The sequence below is a fragment of the Ylistrum balloti genome, unplaced genomic scaffold (genome assembly GCF_031769215.1).
Source record: "Ylistrum balloti isolate Yb309-2 unplaced genomic scaffold, AGI_CSIRO_Ybal_v1 Utg369874, whole genome shotgun sequence".
In the NCBI taxonomy this organism is placed as follows: Eukaryota; Metazoa; Mollusca; class Bivalvia; order Pectinida; family Pectinidae; genus Ylistrum; species Ylistrum balloti.
This window is the reverse complement of record NW_026782015.1, coordinates 481795-505240: the sequence shown is the minus strand read 5'-3', so window position 1 is coordinate 505240 and position 23446 is coordinate 481795. Positions and strand designations below refer to the sequence as shown.

The 23446-nt window shown below is 36.0% G+C and overlaps 1 protein-coding gene and 1 long non-coding RNA gene across 2 annotated transcripts; both read right to left on the bottom strand.

Annotated features, from left to right (window-relative positions):
- Positions 1 to 340: 340 nt before the first annotated feature.
- On the bottom strand, positions 341 to 23343 carry LOC132546016 (rab-like protein 6). The gene is made up of 15 exons (XM_060209710.1): positions 23275 to 23343; positions 21533 to 21738; positions 21133 to 21239; positions 16086 to 16217; positions 14670 to 14758; positions 12485 to 12625; positions 12187 to 12292; positions 11873 to 11976; positions 11522 to 11652; positions 10280 to 10501; positions 8800 to 8944; positions 7503 to 8019; positions 6414 to 6480; positions 4920 to 5002; positions 341 to 3147 (listed from the first exon to the last, which is right to left on the bottom strand). Exons 2-15 carry the CDS (start codon positions 21675 to 21677, stop codon positions 2929 to 2931), a joined length of 2208 nt encoding a protein of 735 aa, XP_060065693.1. The 5' UTR covers positions 21678 to 21738; positions 23275 to 23343; the 3' UTR covers positions 341 to 2928.
- Positions 17804 to 20692, bottom strand: LOC132546051 (uncharacterized). The gene is made up of 2 exons (XR_009554058.1): positions 20404 to 20692; positions 17804 to 18580 (listed from the first exon to the last, which is right to left on the bottom strand). It is a non-coding gene; the product is annotated as an uncharacterized LOC132546051 (long non-coding RNA).
- Positions 23344 to 23446: the final 103 nt, after the last annotated feature.

The following is a 23446-nucleotide window of genomic DNA, read 5'->3' as shown; positions in this document are numbered from 1 at the left end:
GAAACACAAAACACCATTTGTAAGGAGTGTTGAACCACATACCTCAGTAAGCCAAGGCTCCATCAACTGTACTATAAAGGTCCAACTTTCTAAACAAGTATATAAACACTGTGTTATCATATTTTCATGCGGCTCAATTTGCATCGTTTTTTCAAAAAAAAAACTTCTTTGTAGACCTTGGTTTTTTGGATGAATATAGCTAAATAAACTATTGATATTAATTATAACAGTTTGTGAATAAAACCAGTGAAATCAAATCCCCCATGTAAATAAACAATATCACTGTTTATATTCATTCCAACCAAATGTCACGGACTCCATCAGAATAACAACAATTCCATTCTCCTTCATGTTTTATTGATAGCCTCAGCTCTAAAATCACATCAATACTTCATAAATAGTATATTTACAAAAAATGTCTTCAGCAAAAATTATCTCATTGGTCGTACATTTTATGACTCTTAAACAACACAAACCCACTCTTACATAACTCGATGCATGAACAATTTGATAAATAATCTACATTAATGAAATCCTACCAACTTTAAAATGAAACTTATTGCAAACCCAGCCCTTTGGCTAATACAACATATTTTGTCCTAAACCCCTGCTGAACAAAAGAGAAACAGTCTCCTTGGATTATCATGTGACTGGTCCTGTCCCTACCCTCTGAGTATATACAGTGAAATAACTTCTCAAAATCCCCTGGGATTATCAAGTAACTGTTCCTGTCCCTACCCCCAGAATTTATACAGAGACAGTACTTGTCACAATTCCATGGGATAATTATTTGACTGTTCCTGTCCCAACCTTCAGAATTTATACAGCAACAGAACTTGTCACAATCCCCTGGGTTTATTAAGTGACGGATTCTATCCAAACCTTCATTTATAGAGACAGGACTTGTCACAATCCTCTGGGTTTATTAAGTGACTGGTTCTACCCTAACCATCAGAATTTATAGAGACAGAACTTGTCACAACCCCTTGGGTTTATTAAGTGACTGGTTCTACCCTAACCATCAGAATTTATAGAGACAGGACTTGTCACAATCCTCTGGGTTTATTAAGTGACTGGTTCTACCCTAACCATCAGAATCTATAGAGACAGGACTTGTCACAACCCCTTGGGTTTATTAAGTGACTGGTTCTACCCTAACCATCAGAATTTATAGAGACAGAACTTGTCACAACCCCTTGGGTTTATTAAGTGACTGGTTCTACCCTAACCATCAGAATTTATAGAGATAGGACTTGTCACAATCCTCTGGGTTTATTAAGTGATTGGTTCTACCCTAACCATCAGAATTTATAGAGACAGAACTTGTCACAACCCCTTGGGTTTATTAAGTGACTGGTTCTACCCTAACCATCAGAATTTATAGAGACAGGACTTGTCACAATCCTCTGGGTTTACTGTGTGCCTGGGCTATGTCTCAACTTCTATTTCTATCATATTACAAACTTTGTTGACTATAGCTGATTTCCACATCCTAAACTAAACACTGCTATGTCTTAACTGTATATATTAATGTCACAGGTTACACTTTGTCTGGCTCTGTCCCAAAAAAACACCAGTCTCAACTAGGGTAACAGTATGATTAACCCTCGATTAACCTCTGAGGTAACATTATGGCTTCTGTAATAATCCCTTGGATACCATTGTGATACCACAGCCCCCAGATCCTACAACAGGATATCTGCCCCTATCAACGTGACTAGTCCTACCCAGGGGATCAGCATGACTAATGATGCCCATGGGTATCAGCTTGACTTCTCCTGTCCCAGGGGATCAGCTACACTTGTCCTGTCTCAGGGTATCAACTTGACTTGTCCTGTCCCAGGGGATCAGCTACACTTGTCCTGTCCCAGGGGATCAGCTTGACTTGTCCTGTCCCAGAGGATCAGCTTCACTTGTCCTGTCCCAGGGGATCAGCTTGACTTGGTCCGTCTTAGGGTATCAGCATGACTTGTCCTGTCCCAGGGGATCAGCTTGACTTGTCCTGTCCCAGGGGATCAGCTTGACTTGTTCTGTCCCAGGGTGTCAGCTTGACTTGTCCTGTCCCAGGGGATCAGCATGACTTGTCCTGTCCCAGGGGATCAGCATGACTTGTCCTGTCCCAGGGGATCAGCTTCACTTGTCCTGTCCCAGGGGATCAGCATGACTTGTCCTGTCCCAGGGTATCAGCTTGACTTGTCCTGTCCCAGGGTATCAGCTTGACTTGTCCTGTCCCAGGGGATCAGCTTGATTTATCCTGTCTCAGGGTATCAGCATGACTAATGATGCCCATGGGTATCAGCATGACTTGTCCTGTCACAGGAGATCAGCATGACTTGTCCTGTCTCAGGGTATCAGCTTGACTTGTCCTGTCCCAGGGGATCAGCATGACTTGTCCTGTCCCAGGGTATAAGCTTCACTTGTCCTGTCCCAGGGGATCAGCATGACTTGTCCTGTCCCAGGGGATCAGCATGACTTGTCCTGTCCCAGGGTATAAGCTTCACTTGTCCTGTCCCAGGGGATCAGCTTCACTTGTCCTGTCTCAGGGGATCAGCATGACTTGTCCTGTCCCAGAGAATCAATTTGGCTAATCCTAACTCAGGGTATAGTTCGACTAATCATGTCCCTTTCTGGTTCTTCAATTTTTGATAACGGGTGAAGGTCATTTTCTCATCCAATGCCTTAGTGGTCACAAAACATCGTAGCTTGCTCCCCTTTTCAGTGTTACATGATAAAAAAAGTTACTCCTCTTGCTACAGCATTGGTGGAACAGTTTGTTGAATATCCTACTCACGCTCTTGGGGTTGATCAGACTGAGTAATAACTTGCCTAACTCCCCTGGGTTGATCACAATGACTCACACCCTGCCTCCTCCCTTCTTCCCGTTAGTTGAATAGAGTGATGAATATCCTTCCCGGTCCCCTGGGTAGGTCAGAGTGACTCATACCCTGCCCCGCCCCCCTGGGTTGTAGTGTCATCATTAAGGAATGCCTCTAAATCGTCCATATTCTCCATTGCATTTTCTGTTTCTGCCACAGCTGGTTTTTCCTTCTTTTTCTTCTTCTCTTTTTTACTTATTTCACCCTTCTCTTTATCAGTCTTCTGTCTTTCCTTTTTTTTATTCTTTTTTGTGTTGGAACTTTCTTCTCCCTAAAGCATATAAATAATCACTTGATATCATCACATCATTAATATACACTAGACTAAAAACCAATCTCAATAATATTTATAATATAGTTGTGTATTGTATATCTGAGAGTTTCAGTGTATCATATATATGAGAGTTTGTGTGTATTGTATATATGAGAGTTTGTATGTATTATATATATGAGAGTTTGTATGTATTATATATATGAGAGTTTGTGTGTATTTTATATATAAGAGATTCAATGTATTGTATATATGAGAGTTTGTATGTATTGTATATATGAGAGTTTGTGTGTATTGTATATATGAGAGTTTGTGTGTATTGTATATATGAGAGTTTGTGTGTATTGTATATATGAGAGTTTGTGTGTATTGTATATATGAGAGTTTGTATGTATTGTATATATGAGAGTTTGTATGTGTATTGTATATATGAGAGTTTGTTTGTATTGTATATATGAGAGTTTGTGTGTATTGTATATATGAGAGTTTGTTTGTATTGTATATATGAGAGTTTGTGTGTATTGTATATATGAGAGTTTGTATGTATTGTATATATGAGAGTTTGTATGTATTGTATATATGAGAGTTTGTTTGTATTGTATATATGAGAGTTTGTATGTATTGTATATATGTGAGTTTGTGTGTGTATTGTATATATGAGAGTTTGTTTGTATTGTATATATGAGAGTTTGTGTGTATTGTATATATGAGAGTTTGTGTGTATTATATATATGTGAGTTTGTGTGTGTATTGTATATATGAGAGTTTGTGTGTATTATATATATGTGAGTTTGTGTGTGTATTGTATATATGAGAGTTTGTGTGTATTGTAAATATGAGAGTTTGTGTGTATTGTATATATGAGAGTTTGTGTGTGTATGAGAGTTTGTATGTATATATGAGTATATATGAGAGTTGTGTGTATTATATATATGTGAGTTTGTGTGTGTATTGTATATATGAGAGTTTGTGTGTATTTTATATATGAGAGATTGTGTGTATTGTATATATGAGAGTTTGTATGTGTATTGTATATATGAGAGTTTGTGTGTATTGTATATATGAGAGTTTCTATGTGTATTGTATATATGAGAGTTTGTATGTGTATTGTATATATGAGAGTATATTGTATATATGAGAGTTTGTGTGTATTGTATATATGTGAGTTTGTGTGTGTATTGTATATATGAGAGTTTGTGTGTATTGTATATATGAGAGTTTGTGTGTGTATTGTATATATGAGAGTTTGTGTGTATTGTATATATGAGAGTTTGTGTGTATTTTATATATGAGAGTTTGTGTGAGAGTTTGTATGTATTATATATATGAGAGTTTGTGTGTATTATGAGAGTTTGTATATATGAGAGTTTGTGTGTATTGTATATATGAGAGTTTGTCTGTATTGTATATATGAGAGTTTGTATGTATTGTATATATGAGAGTTTGTATGTATTGTATATATGAGAGTTTGTATGTGTATTGTATATATGAGAGTTTGTATGTGTATTGTATATATGAGAGTTTGTTTGTGTATTGTATATATGTGAGTTTGTGTGTGTATTGTATATATGAGAGTTTGTATGTGTATTATATATATGTGAGTTTGTGTGTGTATTGTATAAATGAGAGATTCAATGTATTGTATATATGAGAGTTTGTTTGTATTGTATATATGAGAGTTTGTGTGTATTGTATATATGAGAGTTTGTGTGTATTTTATATATGAGAGTTTGTATGTATCGTATATATGTGAGTTTGTGTCAGATAATGACCTTCTCGGATTTGTCTTTTTTCTTCTTTTTCTTTTTTTTGGCACTTGTACTCCGCTCTGCCATTTCGCCTGATGTAGTGGACTCTAAAATGAAATAATCATACATAAGGGAAGGTTTACCAATGAATCAAATATTCAACAGTTATTTGTAAATTAAAAATATCCCAATTGAAATAATAATGAACAAGAGATCCCTGAGAGATCTTAGCCCACCATTGTTTGATTTTAATTTGCTCTTTGAAAGTTGGATCTTTTCCCTGCTTTTCTCTTCTCTTCTTTTGCTTTTAATGAAAAGAAATTTGAAAATTCCTTTTCAGAAATAGCAATGAAAACCTTTACCTGCCAAATCTAAGACAGTTGCCTTGAAGTCACTAAATCAAACGGGAGCAACCAGGGACCAAGGGGCCCTTACACTTTAAATTTGAAAAAGATCTAGGCATAACTGTGAAAAATTCAAGATGGCCACCTTTCAACCATTTTGCTTTTCTGATCAGTCCCAAAATCATATGTGCACAACTAGGACATAAGGTAATTTACATATGAATCTGAGATAGATCGATTCAGTACTTCTCAAGAAATAGCAATAACAAACCTTACTTGGCAAAATGCAAGATGGCCACTTGTCTTTCTGAGCAGACCCAAAATCAAGTGGGCATATCTAACTAGAGACATAGGGAAACCTACTTATGAAATTTGAGAGAGATCTATTATGTACTTCTTAAGAAATAGGGAAAACAAACTTTACTCAAGCGAAACCCAAAATGGCTGCCTGTTGGCCATTTTATTTTTTGGGTAAGTCCCAAAATCTAACAGGCACAACTAAGGACCAAGAGAAGCCTTGAGGAAGACCTATGCAATATTTCTCAAGAAATAGCGATAACAATCTTTCTAAGTCAAAATCCAAAATGGTCACCAGTTGGCCATTTTGTTTTTCTGGTCAGACTAAAAACCAATCTTGCAAAACCATCAGGTGAAATTTAAGAAAGATTGATTCCGTATTACTCAAGATTACAAAGTCAAAATCGAAGATGGCCACCTGTGAACATTTTGTTTTCTGATCAGACCCAGAATTAAATGGGCACAACTAGGGTCCAAGGGGAACCTACATATGAAATTAAAGAAAAATCCATCCTGTACTTCACAAGAAATAGCGATAACAAACTTGCAACGTCAAATCTATGATGGTTGCCTGTTGGCCATTTATTATTTTTCTAATGGGTGCCAAAATTAAATGGGCAAAACTACGGACAAAGGGAAACCTACATAGGAAATCTGCGAAACATCCATCAAGTACTTTTCAAGAAAGAGCAATAACAAACTTGCAAAATCAAATCTATGATGGCCACCTGTCAGCCATAAAATATTTCTTAGACATTGTTCACAAGTTCAACAAATAAGATAAGTTTTGCAGAGCGTAAATTACAACACTTCTAAATGATGAAATGTTTTAGAGACATCACACACCATCACAAACAACACATAGACTATTTATTACTTGATCTGGCTACTGGTCGCAGTAATTCTGGACTGCTGGGTTCACTAGCTACCTCTGTGATATTTGTCTGTAAAAAACACAAGAACACTCCAACATACACTGATCATGTACTAAACATCACTTTCAATGAAAGTCAATACAAATATGGAAAGAATAGTATTAACACAAAATAGTGTCAAATTCAAATATCATTTCAAAACAAGAGTGCCATGGACACAAAATATAAAGATCAAGATTGGTCCTTTTAAATATCGCTTATAACATGTCTGTATCATAAATCTTACAAAAGTCAATGAAACGTAAAATTGCCCCTTCATGCACATTGAACCATTGTATTAGTGACATTGAGCAAGTTTTATGAAAATGTGATGATTAGTTTAGGAGGAGTTGCATTCACAAGAAATGGACATACGGACGGATGTACAGACAGACGGAGAAGATGACGCCAATATACGACCGCCTCCGACGGCGTATAAAAATTAACTGACAGTAAGCACAACCATATGTTCAGATATCAAAACCTACCAGTTTCAAAAAAATTGTTAAAAAGATGACAGAGATCAGCAGACAGGATTAAAATGTTTGAAAAACAATATAACAGCAGACAAGATTAAAATGCTTAAGAAATAAAGAGTACAGCGGGCTGGAACAATATATGGCTTTCCCTTGCCAAAGAAATATGATAATTGGATAGAAAAGGATACAAAGACGGAAACGGTAATAATGGAAAAAATTTTCAGGAAAGGAAACAGTGCTATATATCTTAATGGTAAAGAGATAGAGATGCTGTGGTTTTAATGCCTACCCAGTCTCAAAGAAATTGGTTAAAAACTCAGGGAGGAAATATCTGGACAAGAAAAACATGTTGAAGAAAACAAAAAAGGACAATAACTCTTCCCAAAATTGTAAAATCACATTGCCACTACAGAAAACACAACTTAATGCAGTGTGATTAAGCCTACAAAGTTTGAAAGAAATCGGTTAAAAAACTTTAAAAGTGACTTTTACCCACTATAACAAGGATGTCTTCTTCCCTCTGTAATAAGGGTGACATTTTTTTCCCTCTACAATACGACTGATTTTTTTTACCTTACTCTCCAGTTGATTTAACCAGCTATCAAAGCCAGCCTGGACCTGAAGACCCGAGGCCGGAGGTTCAGTGTCACTGATTTCCTCATCCGCAGCCACCATTACATTATTTGTCACGTTGTCATCATCCGAATCAATGTCCTGATTTGTCAATACAACAGGTTGTCCAGCAGTCACTTCATTGTCTGATGATGAAATAGAGGTCACTCTCATTTTTTCTGAAGGTAAAGTCTTCGATTCTGTAGTAACACTTTTACCCCCATTTGATATTTTTCGAGAAGATGATACAATTGTTTGTTTATTTGTTTCTAAGTCAGAGTCACTGGAAACACTCATCACCGTGGTAACAAATGAACTCTTCTCCACAGGTGGCACCACCTCCTCATCAGATGATGTCACTACAATGTCTTCCATGGTCACAACAAATTGATTTGAATTGTTGTCCGTGCCAAAATCATCGTCTGAATCGAGGTCATCTTGAAACCCAGCAACCATTGGGTTATCTGCATCTTCATCACTGGAGAGACAATGAAAGAATAAATGTTACATCATTGGATACGGAGAAAGAATGAGGAAGAAAAATGCTGTATCACTGGATTAGGAGAAAGACAGAAGGAGAAAGATGTTATATCACAGGATAAGGAGAAAGACAGAAGGAGAAAGATGTTATATCACTGGATATGGAGAAAGACAGAAGGAGAAAGATGTTATATCACTGGATAAGGAGAAAGACAGAAGGAGAAAGATGTTTTATCACAGGATAAGGAGAAAGAATGAGGGAGGAAAATGTTATATCACTGGATAAGGAGAAAGAATGAGGAAGAAAGATGTTATATCACAGAATAAGGAGCAAGAATGAGGAAGAAAGATGTTATATCACAGAATAAGGAGCAAGAATGAGGAAGAAAGATGTTTTATCACAGGATAAGGAGAAAGAATGAGGAAGAAAGATGTTATATCACAGAATAAGGAGCAAGAATGAGGAAGAAAGATGTTATATCACAGGATAAGGAGAAAGAATGGGGGAGGAAAATGTTATATCATCAGATTAGGAGAAAGACAGAAGGAGAAAGATGTTATATCACAGGATAAGGAGAAAGACAGAAGGAGAAAGATGTTATATCACAGGATAAGGAGAAAGACAGAAGGAGAAAAATGCTATATCATCAGATTAGGAGAAAGACAGAATGGAGAAAGATGTTATATAACAGGATAAGGAGAAAGAATGAGGGAGGAAAATGTTGCATACATATTATTATGTACAAATTATTTTATAATAGTAAATATGTAAAATTACCTGTCGCTGTCATGGTTCCGTGTCGGCTTGCTGTTCTCTTTAACCTCCTTGGTGTCATCAAGGAAGCTGTTGTCTAGTCCTCCGTCATCAGGACAGAAATCCTCCACACTCTTCACTGTGTCTGTACCGGTGGGACTTTGTAGGTCTGAAGAGTAAAAGTGTCATAGTAGATCACAGGGATTAAGCGAGCTTTAAAGTAAGAGGGAGTTATTGTGCTTTAATGGTAAGAGACAATTAGTGTGCTTTAATGGTCTGAGGGAATTAATGTGCTTTAATGGTCAGTGAGAATTAGTGTGCTTTAATAGTAAGAGGGAATTAGTGTGCTTTAATGATCAGAGGGACTAAGTGTGCTTTAAAGGTCAGAGGGAGTTATTGTGCTTTAATAGTAAGAGGGAATTAGTGTGCTTTAAAGGTCAGAGGAACTAAGTGTGCTTTAAAGGTCAGAGGGACTAAGTGTGCTTTAATGCTCAAAAAGAATTAGTGTGATTTAATGACAAACTGTTGAGGTCAGAGTTAGCAGACTGTTGTGGTCAGAGTTAGACAGACTGTTGAGGTCATTGTTAGACAGACTGTTGAGGTCAGAGTTAGACAGACTGTTGAGGTCAGAGTTAGACTGTTGAGGTCAGAGTTAGACAGACTGTTGAGGTCAGAGTTAGACTGTTGAGGTCAGAATTAGACAGACTGTTGAGGTCAGAGTTAGACAGAATGTTGAGGTCAGAGTTAGACAGAATGTTGAGGTCAGAGTTAGACTGTTGAGGTCAGAGTTAGACAGACTGTTGAGGTCAGTGTTAGACAGACTGTTGAGGTCAGAGTTAGACAGACTGTTGAGGTCAGAGTTACACTGTTGAGGTCAGAGTTACACTGTTGAGGTCAGAGTTACACTGTTGAGGTCAGAGTTAGACAGACTGTTGAGGTCAGAGTTAGACAGACTGTTTAGGTCAGAGTTAGTCAGACTGTTGATGTCAGAGTTAGACAGAATGTTGAGGTCAGAGTTATACTGTTGACGTCAGAGTTAGACTGTTGAGGTCAGAGTTAGACAGACTGTTGAGTCAGTCAGAGTTAGACAGGTCAGAGTTAGACAGAATGTTGAGGTCAGAGTTAGACAGACTGTTGATGTCAGAGTAGACAGACTGTTGAGGTCAGAGTTAGACAGAATGTTGAGGTCAGAGTTAGACAGACTGTTGAGGTCAGAGTTATACTGTTGACGTCAGAGTTAGACTGTTGAGGTCAGAGTTAGACAGACTGTTGATGTCAGAGTAGACAGACTGTTGAGGTCAGAGTTAGACAGACTGTTGAGGTCAGAGTTACACAGAATGTTGAGGTCAGAGTTAGACAGACTGTTGAGGTCAGAGTTAGACTGTTGAGGTCAGAGTTAGACAGACTGTTGATGTCAGAGTAGACAGACTGTTGAGGTCAGAGTTAGACAGACTGTTGAGGTCAGAGTTAGACAGACTGTGAAGAAGATATTGGACTTACTTACCATCTATTGAATCTTTTTTTGGTAAATTCTTGTCTTTACTCTTGAATAACCTGGAAAAGAAGCCAGACTTCTGCTGCTGATCCTGTGTGGGAGTAGGGGGCTCAAGAGATGGGGCATGATCTGATGGTAATCTTTCCTGTACTGGGGTTGTTCCCACAGAGTGTGCTTCTCTCTCCATTATAGTGGTTTTCTGTAAGGTTGGCATGGAAACCGATTTTGGAACTGAAATAAATAGCAATTGTTCATTTATTAGTAAGTTCTCATCCTGAAATTGGTATATTCTTACCCATAATACTGATCTGATAACTGTTAGATTTGGATTGAAATTCTTAAAGGTGATTTTAACAGGAAAATTGGATTAAAACTTTCAACAGGTGTTTGATTGGTGATTTAAGTTTACTTATGAAATGATTTTCATCGATTACCTTATTTGTGAAATGGATTGATGGCTTGAATAATAACCTGCATATGATCAAAACAGTTCCTCAACTGTAAAACTCACAGGTTTGATACAAAAAAATTGGCCTTAATCACTCAACTGTGGTGCTGACTTTGTCAGTTAAGTCAATTTCTTAAAACTTCAAAGTCAACTTTCAAAGCATGCCGCTTCACCATTTCCATGACCCAGAGCTTATTACTTATTGTAAAGAAGGACTTAACACACTTGACACACAAACTTCAAAGCCCTTCAGACAAATATGCTACTTGCTCAATGTCTGAAGCCTGAGCCTTTTGGTTATTGTGAAAAAGTTGTTGAAAAATTTTAACATTACTGTGATCTTTAAAGTGGTTCAAAGTCATTCATGTGAACATGCTTGATAACCTTCCATCCAAATATGCTACTGACACAGTATCAGGCCCCTGGGCCTTCTGTTTGTTGAGAAGTACAGCTGTATTGTGAAAATTTTGAACACATTTTGACTCTGTGACCTTGGTCAAGGTCTTTTATTTGAACAGTTATGATAGTACTTTTTCCTAGCATGTTATTGGCTTAATAGCCTTGGCCTCTTGGGTTTTGGAAAGAGTGTTTTAAAAATCCAAAACATTTGACCCTTGTGACCTTCAAAGTGGATCAATGTCATTTATGTGAACAAATTTGATAGTCCTTCATTCACTATGTTACTGGCTAAATATCAGGACTCTAGACCTCTTGGTCATTTAGAAAGAAATTTTTAAAGGAAAAAAGTTCATGCTGGATGGACACTCAGAGACCTTCGAATTGATAAACTAATCCTTCATTACCTGGAAGACTGCCAGGTTTAGTTGCCTCCCCTGATCCTTCTACTTCCTGTTTGAGTTTAGAATCAGCTAATACTTTCTCTGACAACTTGTCCTGCTGTTGACGTCGTTTGCTGCATAGACTGTCAATGAATCTGTAAAACAAATATCAAAGTATGTTTTCTTTGTCACTCATGATCCCCAATTCCCCGCCAGAAGGTCAAGCAGAGAGTATAGTATCCCAAAGCTTGACTTAAGTTAAGCTGCATAGTGAGAGTTTTTTTCATTCCTTCTCAATAGGACATCAAAATATTTAAACATTAAACTGCTTCGTCCACCCTTGTGACCAGTACCATACAGAAATGTTTTACATACACGTCATAGTTTTGTTCTTCACTTTCTTCATGTATATCTAGTTCATCAATTGTAGAAAGCATGTCCTCTTTGTTGACTTCCAGCTGTTTCAGCAGTGTCTCTCTCTGACGAAGAAAATAAAATGTTTTTGCAAGATATATACAATATAGCAGGACCCTATCATCAAGGTCTTCCTGAATGTGTGTTCATACATCACTGATCTGAAAAGTGCTTTAGTAACAACAATTTTTATCGGTAATTAACTAAGTAATTTTTCTATAAAACCCACAAGTTAGGTAAAAGGTATCAAAAATATGCATTTTATCAATACAAACCTGGAGTTGTAAAAAAGGTAGGTTGAAGAATTTGTGGAGATATTTCAGTCCAAATCCATTCCTCATAGAAGATTCAGCATATCTAACAGTGGCTGCCTCGCCCGGCCTTTAATAGAGGAAACATCCTAAGTAATTTCATTTGAATACTAAAATCATCCTGCTCCTGTCTCTATATCACTGAGCTGATCAGCATCAATTAAAGTTGTTAAATTTGGTTTTGACTTTTTGCTGCACTCAAACTTTTGCTAAAATCATGAATTTCTGAATCATTAAAAGAATGTTTTAAACCAAGTTTTACCGTTGGAGATGGAGACAAAAGTAGCGGGCCTTGTCCTCTATAACTGTTCGATGGTGGCCCATGTCTCTATGGTTACCCAGTACTAACACTGGGATATGGGACGGGATGCTCTCAATCTCTCGCTCAATGTATGAAAATGTCCTAAAATAAAATATTACAAAACCTTGTGTAAGATAGGTATCCTAATGTAAACATGTAATTATAACAGAGGTCATAACATAGGTCCTTCTAACTACCCCTGCAAATTAATGTTAATCAAAGTAGGAAACAATTCTACTCAACGGCTAACACTATCTACACGAAGGCAAGATTCTTGACCTCTGGTGCACATAATCTAGACCAGAGAGGCAGTCATGTATGACTAGACCAGAGAGGAAGTCATGTATGACTAGTCCAGAGAGGCAGTCATGTATGACTAGACCAGAGAGGCAGTCATGTATGAGTAGTCCAGAGAGGCAGTCATGTATGACTAGACCAGAGAGGCAGTCATGTATGAGTAGTCCAGAGAGGCAGTCATGTATGACTAGACCAGAGAGGCAGTCATGTATGACTCGGGTAAACCAGTGGCCAGTCAGCAGACTGTAGCAGAAACATAGGAAGGTTTAGAACAGCCTTGACATACACCATTAACAATATCAATATTTCAAAGTTTAAACACTTATGACAGTCATGTTTGTTTTGATAAAAAAACTGATTGCACTGCTGTGTTCCTTATACTTGACCACACATATATATCAATTTTCATCGAAATTTAGTCAGTTAAATATCACTTCCTGTGGCAGCCATATGGATTTTGGAAAAAAAAAAATGTCTCAAACAAATTTTGACATGGTTATCAATATTAAAATCAAGTTTTACTTCAAGGTTGCTGAGTTACAGCTTGTTATATTTCAATCAATCAAATGCTCTGGCCACCATATGCAAAGTCTGATAAAAAAAAAGAATAGCCGAAAGCATAACTCCACTTAAGTTTTGCTTGAATCAGACCTTTGCTTTTCTAGAATACTAATTTTTATTTTGATGACCATAATAACTAGGTATACAACAATTAATCTGAGTACATATTGACTAAATGAATCATCTGACCACACGGGAACATCTTTAGGAGTTTTACTTGACAAAATATTTGCTATTAAATTCCACTGTCCTCTGTTAGTCAAGGTTGCCATTTTGTTCAAAATGCTCCATCATGCACTAAATTATATGAGCGTGTAAAGAATCAGGATTGCTAAGCTTCTAAATGACACAGAAATTACTCCAGCAATTTGTCAGCTACAATTTCCTACAGAAGCAAGCTCCTACCATATCATTAGTAGGCTAGCTGCCTATGTACTATGAAGCAGTCAATAATTTAATGACACAATAGCTATATAGTTTTAAACAAGGAACACATTATATGGCTGGAGGTTCATTGCTCAGCTGGGACTCTTCTTATTGAATTTTTTATCATTTTGATTTATTTATCATTTCCTTATTTTTATAAAACTGGTTAATACCAAATCATTTACAAAATATAAGTTTCCCAGAACATTTTTTGTCACAACTGTATCATCTGTTACCCAACCCCTTGGCCAGTATTAAGATACTTTAAAAAAAGCATCATTTCTTAGACACATCTGCATTTCATATACATTAATATGCAAATACTTATTAACAGTTAGTTTGTTATTAAATCAGTATTTCTATAGTAAAGCTAATTTTTATATTAATGCCTAGCTGCTCAACAATACCTGATCTGAATACATCGTGACTAAATTCTATGATCTGTCCACACGGGGACATTGTACAAAGTTCACTCGCTGACGTATACATTATTAATGTCCAATTTGAGCATATGTCACTTGTTTTCCTTGGTCACCATTTTGGTGTCTCTGATGGGTTTTTTTAACATCTGTAAAAGTATTGCAAAGCTTCTACAGGATCGTGCTCAAAAAGATAAACTCTCTCACCTAATATGTTGTTTGTATACTACTCCTTTTTCGGTCTACCATTTCATTTAATTCACCAAAAAAAAAATTCATTTCCTTTTACCAAATAAATTTATGTTAATAAAAAACTTGTTTTTGGAAAACAACATTTCATTCACACAGTCATGTTCCAGGTACACGGTAACAAGACGGGGAACTTAGATATCTGTAACTTTATCAAAACACAAATAAAAAACAAAAGTAATGAGAATACATACCACTGCTTGGTGATGTCATACACCATGATGACCCCATGTGACCCCTTATACACATCAATAAACTCGGCATCCAAACATGGTTCCTCCATCTGAGTAAAAAGTACATAATAATGATTGCAATTTGCAGTTCATGATAATTCTAACAATAGATATTATATCTGTAGCAAGGTCAAGCACCTACAAACACTTTCTACAAATACTACAGTAGTCAAACTTTTTCTACATTACCTACAGAGTTAAAACACCTTTTACCCTGACTACAGAGGTTAAACACCTTCTAACTTCACTACAGAGGACAAACACTTTCTACAAATACTACAGCGGTTAAACACCTTCTAACTTCACTACAGAGGACAAACACTTTCTACAAATACTACAGAGGTTAAACACCTTCTAACTTCACTACAGAGGACAAACACTTTCTACAAATACTACAGCGGTTAAACACCTTCTAACTTCACTACAGAGGACAAACACTTTCTACAAATACTACAGCGGTTAAACACCTTCTAACTTCACTACAGAGGACAAACACTTTCTACAAATACTACAGCGGTTAAACACCTTCTAACTTCACTACAGAGGACAAACACTTTCTACAAATACTACAGCGGTTAAATACACTAACTTCACTACACAAACACTTTCTACAAATACTACAGAGGTTAAACACTTTCTAACTTCACTACAGAGGACAAACACTTTCTACAAATACTACAGCGGTTAAACACCTTCTAACTTCACTACAGAGGACAAACACTTTCTACAAATACTACAGCGGTTAAACACCTTCTAACTTCACTACAGAGGACAAACACTTTCTACAAATACTACAGAGGTTAAACACCTTCTAACTTCACTACAGAGGACAAACACTTTCTACAAATACTACAGCGGTTAAACACCTTCTAACTTCACTACAGAGGACAAACACTTTCTACAAATACTACAGAGGTTAAACACTTTCTAACTTCACTACAGAGGACAAACACTTTCTACAAATACTACAGCGGTTAAACACCTTCTAACTTCACTACAGAGGACAAACACTTTCTACAAATACTACAGCGGTTAAACACCTTCTAACTTCACTACAGAGGACAAACACTTTCTACAAATACTACAGAGGTTAAACACCTTCTAACTTCACTACAATACTTTCTAACCTAGTTACAGAGGTCATACATTTTCCTCCTTAACTACAGAGATCCATCACCTTCTACCACAATTAAAGAGGTCAAATATTTTCTACATTAACTACAGAGGTAAAATACCTACCCTAACTACAGAGATCAAACATTCTCTGCATTAACTAACTAAAGAGATCAACAAGTTTTTTATAATAACACATGGTTTCCATCCTAACTAAAAAGGGTTTTATAACTTATATAACTTTCTATTGTTTTGTCAAGTTACCTCTTGAACCTCCTCTTGGTCCATCTTTAGACCCTCCATTTTCTTCTTTTTGCGACCTTTATCGACAACATCCCACACTTCCACCTTCACCACATCATCTGTAGCTTTGTAGTTCCACTGGATACTGCATACCTGCAAATTTAAGGTAAATTATTTACCTCAATTTACCTGGTTTCTGCAACACTTGTTTTTCTGATTCTGTGATTTTTATCAATACATGTTTGCTGCTTTGATAGTTAGCTGTGCCATATTACAGATCTACCTTATCTTTGTAATAGTGTCACCAATTGGTTGAAAAGCATCATATGACACAATCAAAGTACTGAAAGTACTGGTATGCTAAGACCATTAAAAAATAAATTCTTTGTTATTAGCTTGCTATATACTGAAACCAACTATATGCAATCAATAAATCATTGCAGCCCATAAAAAATGACCAGCAGATATCAGAAATAACAAGCATAGTAGTATTACTTATGTAATACATGTCCCAAGTAGGCTCCAAGATGCAATGATAGGGAAGTTGTCCATTTCTTTGGATACATTGTAGGGAATGTTGATCATGGACACCATATTATCACTTTAAAGACTGTGTATCCTATTGGTTTAAGACCATTAGTTAGACCATCATGCAAATAACATGCTACATACAAATATTGGACAGCTTCATTTTCCAGATTGTTTGTAAAAGACTGCATAAGAGTGCCAATTTTCTAAAACAAACATGACTTGTCACCATAACTTAAAATAGAAGATGCCTATTCTTCCAGAAAACCTGGTCTTATTCTCCTTGTACTTTTTCTGGGAATCTTCAAGTAGATATTGACTTTGTTCCAATTTTTCATGTTTATATATTCTTTGTTCTCTAAAACTTGTCACAAGATATTTTATTCCTCTTGTATTATCATTTTTTTTAACATCCTTACAGTGACCTTGAACCTTGAAATTTACAAGATGTGAATATCTTTTAGGTTGTGAAATTTGATAGAAAAACGAGGGTAATACAATGGAAAAACACCCCCATGCAACTATCCGTTTTTTGACTGTGACCTTGATCTTTGATATCTGACCCTGAATTTCTAAAGAAACCGACTTCTCCTCACAAGGGATACATGTTCCAAATTTGATTAAGGTATACTAACTGTCTTGGTCTCAATGCGTTTACAAGGTAATCATATAGTACTTATGCAAGTACTGTGACCTCTACATTCAATCCTCAAAATCATTACTATATCCTCTCCACATTGCCCAGGGATAACTGAAACTGTAATCCAAATAGCTAATACCCCCATCACCCACAGCCTTAGTTATCTCCCCATGGTGACCTTTTGCAAAAAAACATCCTCTGAAACACAGCGGCATGTGCACATGTTCCCTAATATTCCTGCGAAGTTTTGTTGAAATTGGTCCACAGGTTTAGAAGTTGACCGACATGCAAAACCTGTCTATATTGACCAGATGCCATGGCAATCAATATTTCCAGGGGAAAATGGTGCATGCACATCTACACATTGTCCCGAATATTACTGTAGTTTCATTGGAGTTGTCTAGACAAGATGTGTCTACAGACAGACAAACAGATGGATGGACAGATAGACAACTTGATTCGATTTACCCACCCTTTTGGTGGTATAAGAATGCACAAGAGTGCTTACAAATTCCATGTGGACAGACATCATGGAAAAATAATAATGATAATAATAAAAATAAAAACATGATAAAGATGCTTATATCTTGTTTTCTTTATTCAGTATTCTTTCCATGCTTTGATCAGCAATGTAATCTTGTCATGTAAATATCCTAGTACAAGATTGCATACACAAAATTGTTGTAGGTAGACTTTTAAGATAAATAAAAAAAAATACATGTCTAAGTTTAAATGAAGGTTTTAAACAGAAGTCGTATTATGTTCAGTATACAGTGATTTTTCTAGACAATTGTAAACTATAAACTCGGTATACAGCGATCTTTTCTACACATTTGTAAACAACAAACTCAGTATGCGGTGATCTTTTCTACAAAAAGTTTTTATATATATTGTATATACATAACTCAGAAAAAAAAAATAAGTAAACCTTTCTATGTACACTACAAACTCAGTATACAGTGAGCCTTTCTACATAAACTTGGTATAACTAGTGAATCTTTCTACTTAAGTAAATTGAAGATTGTAAAGAAATTTACTACAAATGCAGCATACAATGATCTTTTCCACATTTGTTTAGTTTCTGCCATTTGTTGATTCTTCTTTTGTGATGGTAAATATATTGCCGCCTTTAGAGAGTACTGTGACCTTAAAAGGCAACATGGTTGTTAGCATATCCTCAAGTGATTAACCATCTTCAACATCTAATTGGAGGTCGGAAAGAAGGACGTTTTTCTCCACCATAAGGTCCTCAAATCCATTGTTGGTCACAATGGCCAATTCCAAGTTAGAAGAATCAAGAGATACCTTCTACCATTCCAGATTTCATTTCTTCAGGGACATCCACCTGCTGAAAGAGAGTAAGGGAAATAAATAACTATATTTCTTTATTGCTATGATTATGTGCAAGAAATATACACTTCTGTATAAGCTTATAGTCTTGAACTTCCCAATAGGAGTCTATATTAAATATAATTAATTATTTTGACATTCAGGACTGTCAAATTATGAAGTGATGGACAGCTAGAAAATAAGAATATCTTGACCATGGTCATACAGAGATTGAATCATAAAGTTAAATTCATGAGATAAATCTGTGCAGTATGATAATTTATTTTGACGTTTGTATTTCAAAAATCATTATGACTTGAAAGGTAATGTGTAATTTAATTAATTACATTGGACCGTCATGCAATGGCAATGCCATTTTCATAATGTAATTGTAATTTCATTAATTACGTCATCATGTAATTGAACCCATGCCTGTTACAAACAGTAGCTGTCCTAACTGATCCTAAAATTAAATTTGGCTATGTCTATCACAAAATTAATGTTGGCTGTCTATTACAAATGCCATATTTAGCTACAGTAGAGGTATTTCAAAAATGTATGTCATTGTAACTGAAAGGACACAATTAATGGTTACTTAACCAGAACTACAGTTCTGAACAAACCACTACAAAGCCTGGTTAACTGTACTAAGAAAATGTCTTCTCAATTAATCAATTTCATTGATTATTGACATCTTATTGTTGTACTTACAGTCACTTGAGTTTCTTAAAAGTTGCAATTTGACTTTTAATAAGGCCCAAAATGATAATACTGCAATGTCTTAATTAGCTCTCGAGGGGTATTGGTTAGACTATTTATCTCATTTCATTCCATTCACCATGAAAACAAAACTCTAAAAAACAGTCGACAATTAATGACAAATATTGAGCCTAGGGCTGGGTAAAATTGATGAATCAAAAGTGTTGAACTGAAAGTGGACGCAGTTGACATAATACTGAAATTTCTGAGATGAACAAATACAGTACATATATCAAAAAGTTCAATTGTACCAATAATACTTTACACATTCACACTGGGACTTTACACATTCACACTGGAACTTTACACATTCACACTGGGACCTAACACTTTGCTAGGTTTATCCTAATCTTTATTAAAATACTTTCCGGGAATCAGATGTTAATTGACATCTTCATTATTCCTAATCTTCATATTGTAATCGTTCACATGCATCACTCTTCAACAGAATCAACGAGACATCATGTCAGAAAGACAAAAACTAAAATTAAGCTAAAACTATATATATTAACTTCACATGTAAACCTTAAAATTAGCATAGCTGTAGAGTTCCCGTACGATTTCATACTCTGGCCTTGGGCCGTTGGGGTACTTATAAATTATCTCCGATCAGAAATTTGAAAGAGCTAGACCTACAATAGCGCGGACAGTGACAGATATTTTAAAGTAAAATCGATATATTACCCAGACAGATTCCTAGATCTATTCACGGTAGCGTAAGTAGTACAGTACAATATTACGGATAAGTTTTTTTTTCTGGTTAATTTCCGATCTGTTGGGCTACTGACAGAAGTGACTGCGATGAGACCATTATGAAACGATCATTCCAAAATAAATCCATTCCAAAATACTGAAATACTTTACGGAAGCAACAAAAATGTGCTAGATGCTTACATCACATTTTTCAAATGCATACTGCTTCAAGGGAAAAGTCTTGAAAATATTTTGAAAAAAAAGTGCAGCCTAAATTCACTAGACGCGAAGGCTCATTCCAAATGAATTGTTGCAAAAAATGCAATTGATAGTTCAGTATAAGTATTGACTTCAAATTCAGCTAACATATATATATATAGTGATACTTACCTACATGAATTACCCGCCATCTTCTTTCAGCCGCCGTCTTCTTTCAGGGTCCAGCAGCACAGAGCACCCCGGCTGTTTCCGTCAAAATTTTATGCTACTCTAAATCATTCTTATTTTAGTTTCATTTTTATTTTCAACTACATATATAAGTATTTTTAATAGTTATCAACAGTATTAAACGGGAAGTAAATTTTCGAAAAAAGAAAAATAGAAAGATATACAAATGTATATGACTCCCACAATGCATCGCGCGGAAAAGAAAGTTAAGCCGCCATATTGGCATCGCCTCGCAAAATTTACCACCATAAACGTGAGTCTTTGTCATTGTATTTACAAATTTTGATGTCTGATTATCATTAATACACAACACAAAACATTTTCTTGATGTACAGGTAATGAAGAAAATGTCGATAAGGTTGTTTCATTTAATGACTAGCATCAGCAACTTGTAGGGGCGATAATCCAATGATTACGGTAATGTCCGGCAGATGGAGTAGGAGTAAACTTTCGATTTATGAACCAATGAAAACGAAGTACTTGATACTCAGCCTCAGGGGCGATAGCAACATGCTGAAGAGCATTGAAAATGCTCTTAGCATAAAAAATAAAATCTTATTTTCCACCAGGAAAGTGAAAAGTTGTATTTTCCTGGATAGTGCCTCCAAGGTGAGAGTAAGTCCTGTTCTTTTTAATTCACAACAATCAGGGCCATAAATGCATGATATTCACCTGTATTTCTTCTGTTGGTATGTATTCCTCTTTGTACTTTTGACCTTGAAGGCGATGAAACAGACAAGTCTTTCCAACATTTCTGTCCCCACGAATGACTATTTTCACTGAAATGAGAAATTTTAATTTTGACATGGCATAATCCATTTGATTTAATTGGCATGATATTCTAGACTCTATGATATGTTGGTGTGGGGTTATGTATATTGTATATAGATGTGGGAAATATGTATATAATATGTAGGTGTGGGGGATAGGTATATTAAATGTAGGTGTTGAGGATATATAGCATAAGTACTCTTGATGTATGGATATGTATTTCATACAGTTTAAACACTGTTAAACTAAAACTTGGGTGTGGAAATGTAATCAGAGTAAAAAGTGTTAAGATATAACTTACTGTTATACTGGACCCCTTTGGCAAATTTTCTCTGAAGCTGAGCTGCCATTGGCTGTGGACCAGATGAAAGAGCATTCTTCGCACCTGCATTTTGCTGGTTGCCACCATCTTGATTGTTTCCAAGCAACTTTCGGAATATCGACATCTTCAAATTGATTCTATGCCAACCACCATCTGTCTATTTTCTGATGTGTTAAATACATTTTCTGTAAAAAACAAAAAGTAAAAAATGACATTTGTTCCAACAAGATGTTAAATTTGAAAATCCAAACTACTCCTGACACAAACAGAAATTGACAAGTTCATTGCCTTACTGAATAACTTGTATTTACCATCGTCAACATATAGGTCTCTCTATAGGGGACCTTTTTAGTGCAAGGCTTCATAGGACAGGACAAAGCACCATGGGACAGGGTTAGACACCATAGTACAAGGTTAGATACCACAGGACGAGATAAAACACCACAAGACACATAAAGACACCATGAGACAGGGTTAGACACCATGACAGGACAAAGTAAGACAACATAGGGCAAGGTATAACACCATAGGACTGGGCAAGACACCATAGGACTGGGCAAGACACCATGGGACAAGGATAAACACCACAGGACAAGGTAAGATGCCACATGAAAAGGTAATACACCATAGGACAGAATATACACCATGGAATAGGGTTAGACACTGAAGGACAAAGTAAGATACCATGGGACAAGGTAAAACACTACAGGACAGAGCAATGCACCATAGGACAAGATAAGACACTACAGGACAGGGCAAGACACCATAGCACAGGGTTAGACACCATATGACATGATAAGATATCATAGGACAAGATAAAACATCATCAGGGTGAAATGCTGTATTACAGAGTAAGACACTATAGGACAACATTAGAGAGGTAAGACATCAAAGGTCCGAGTTACACACCAAAAGACAAAGACATATAAGATGTGGTCTAACAACATAGGGTGAGATAATTAATCTGTTTTGTTTGTGGGAGGAGAGAAAAAAAAACATGATACAGAAAACAAGATATGCTTTTGTACACAGTACTTATGTTTTTATTTATTTATTTTTGTTTACTGTTATTTCAAAATCAAAAAAAATCTAAATCTACCCATTCATCAAACACAAAAAACTTAAAATATGAAGGAATTTGTAATGAAAAATGCTCTCTGTCCGTTCTCTCTGAGACTTGAACAGTCTACTTCTTAGGGTTTTAGACAAGCATACAGTTGTCTCTATATGATTGCCAATATACTAATGTTTAAAGAAAAGCGAACAACTTTAGTGTATAACAATTAGACAATTAAATGTCACTTATATCATTATTAGTTTTTTGTGAAACCCACAACATTGGTTAGCTATAGCTTAATATGTGGGATGATGTTTCCTTTCGTTTTCAAGTTAGACTTCGTCCTAATGACCATATAATTTAGTAGGCTGACCTAAGGTCACGTGCAGCGTCGTCGTTTTAGTGCGAAGTGTATTCAGCATACTAGTGGAGTTCTAACGAGAAAACGGGAACCATATTTCTGTATATTAATAAAAGAAGTATAATTTTCAAGTGGTTTCATTTAGCATGGAGTTTGTTTATCGTCACCAAATGAATAATGACAATACACACTGTCAACACTACACCAATATCGAGAGGCCAATCGCCATTGTTTTCATTATCACATGATCATGTGAATCAATGTTCATACATCGTTATAAGTGACACAGTTAAAATACAATACCATGACAAATCTATGAGCATTCGTTCCTTTTACACTCAGTTCATCATGAAAATCTGGCAGTGCCCGTGTCATCAGCAGATTTCCGGATGTAGTTTTAGGTCTTACCAGAGTGACCTCCCTTCCACGAAGTAAGTTAAAGATGCCTACACATTAGTTTTACAGAAAAAAGGTT

Excerpts from the sequence above, each read along its gene's own strand:
- LOC132546016 (XM_060209710.1), bottom strand. The coding sequence starts at position 21,677 with ATGTCGATATTCCGAAAGTTGCTTGGAAACAATCAAGATGGTGGCAAC. Across the intron at positions 21,240-21,532 it reads CAAAGGGGTCCAGTATAACA|TGAAAATAGTCATTCGTGGG; the intron begins GTAAGTTATATC and ends TTCTCATTTCAG. Across the intron at positions 11,977-12,186 it reads TACCTTTTTTACAACTCCAG|AGAGAGACACTGCTGAAACA; the intron begins GTTTGTATTGAT and ends TTTCTTCGTCAG.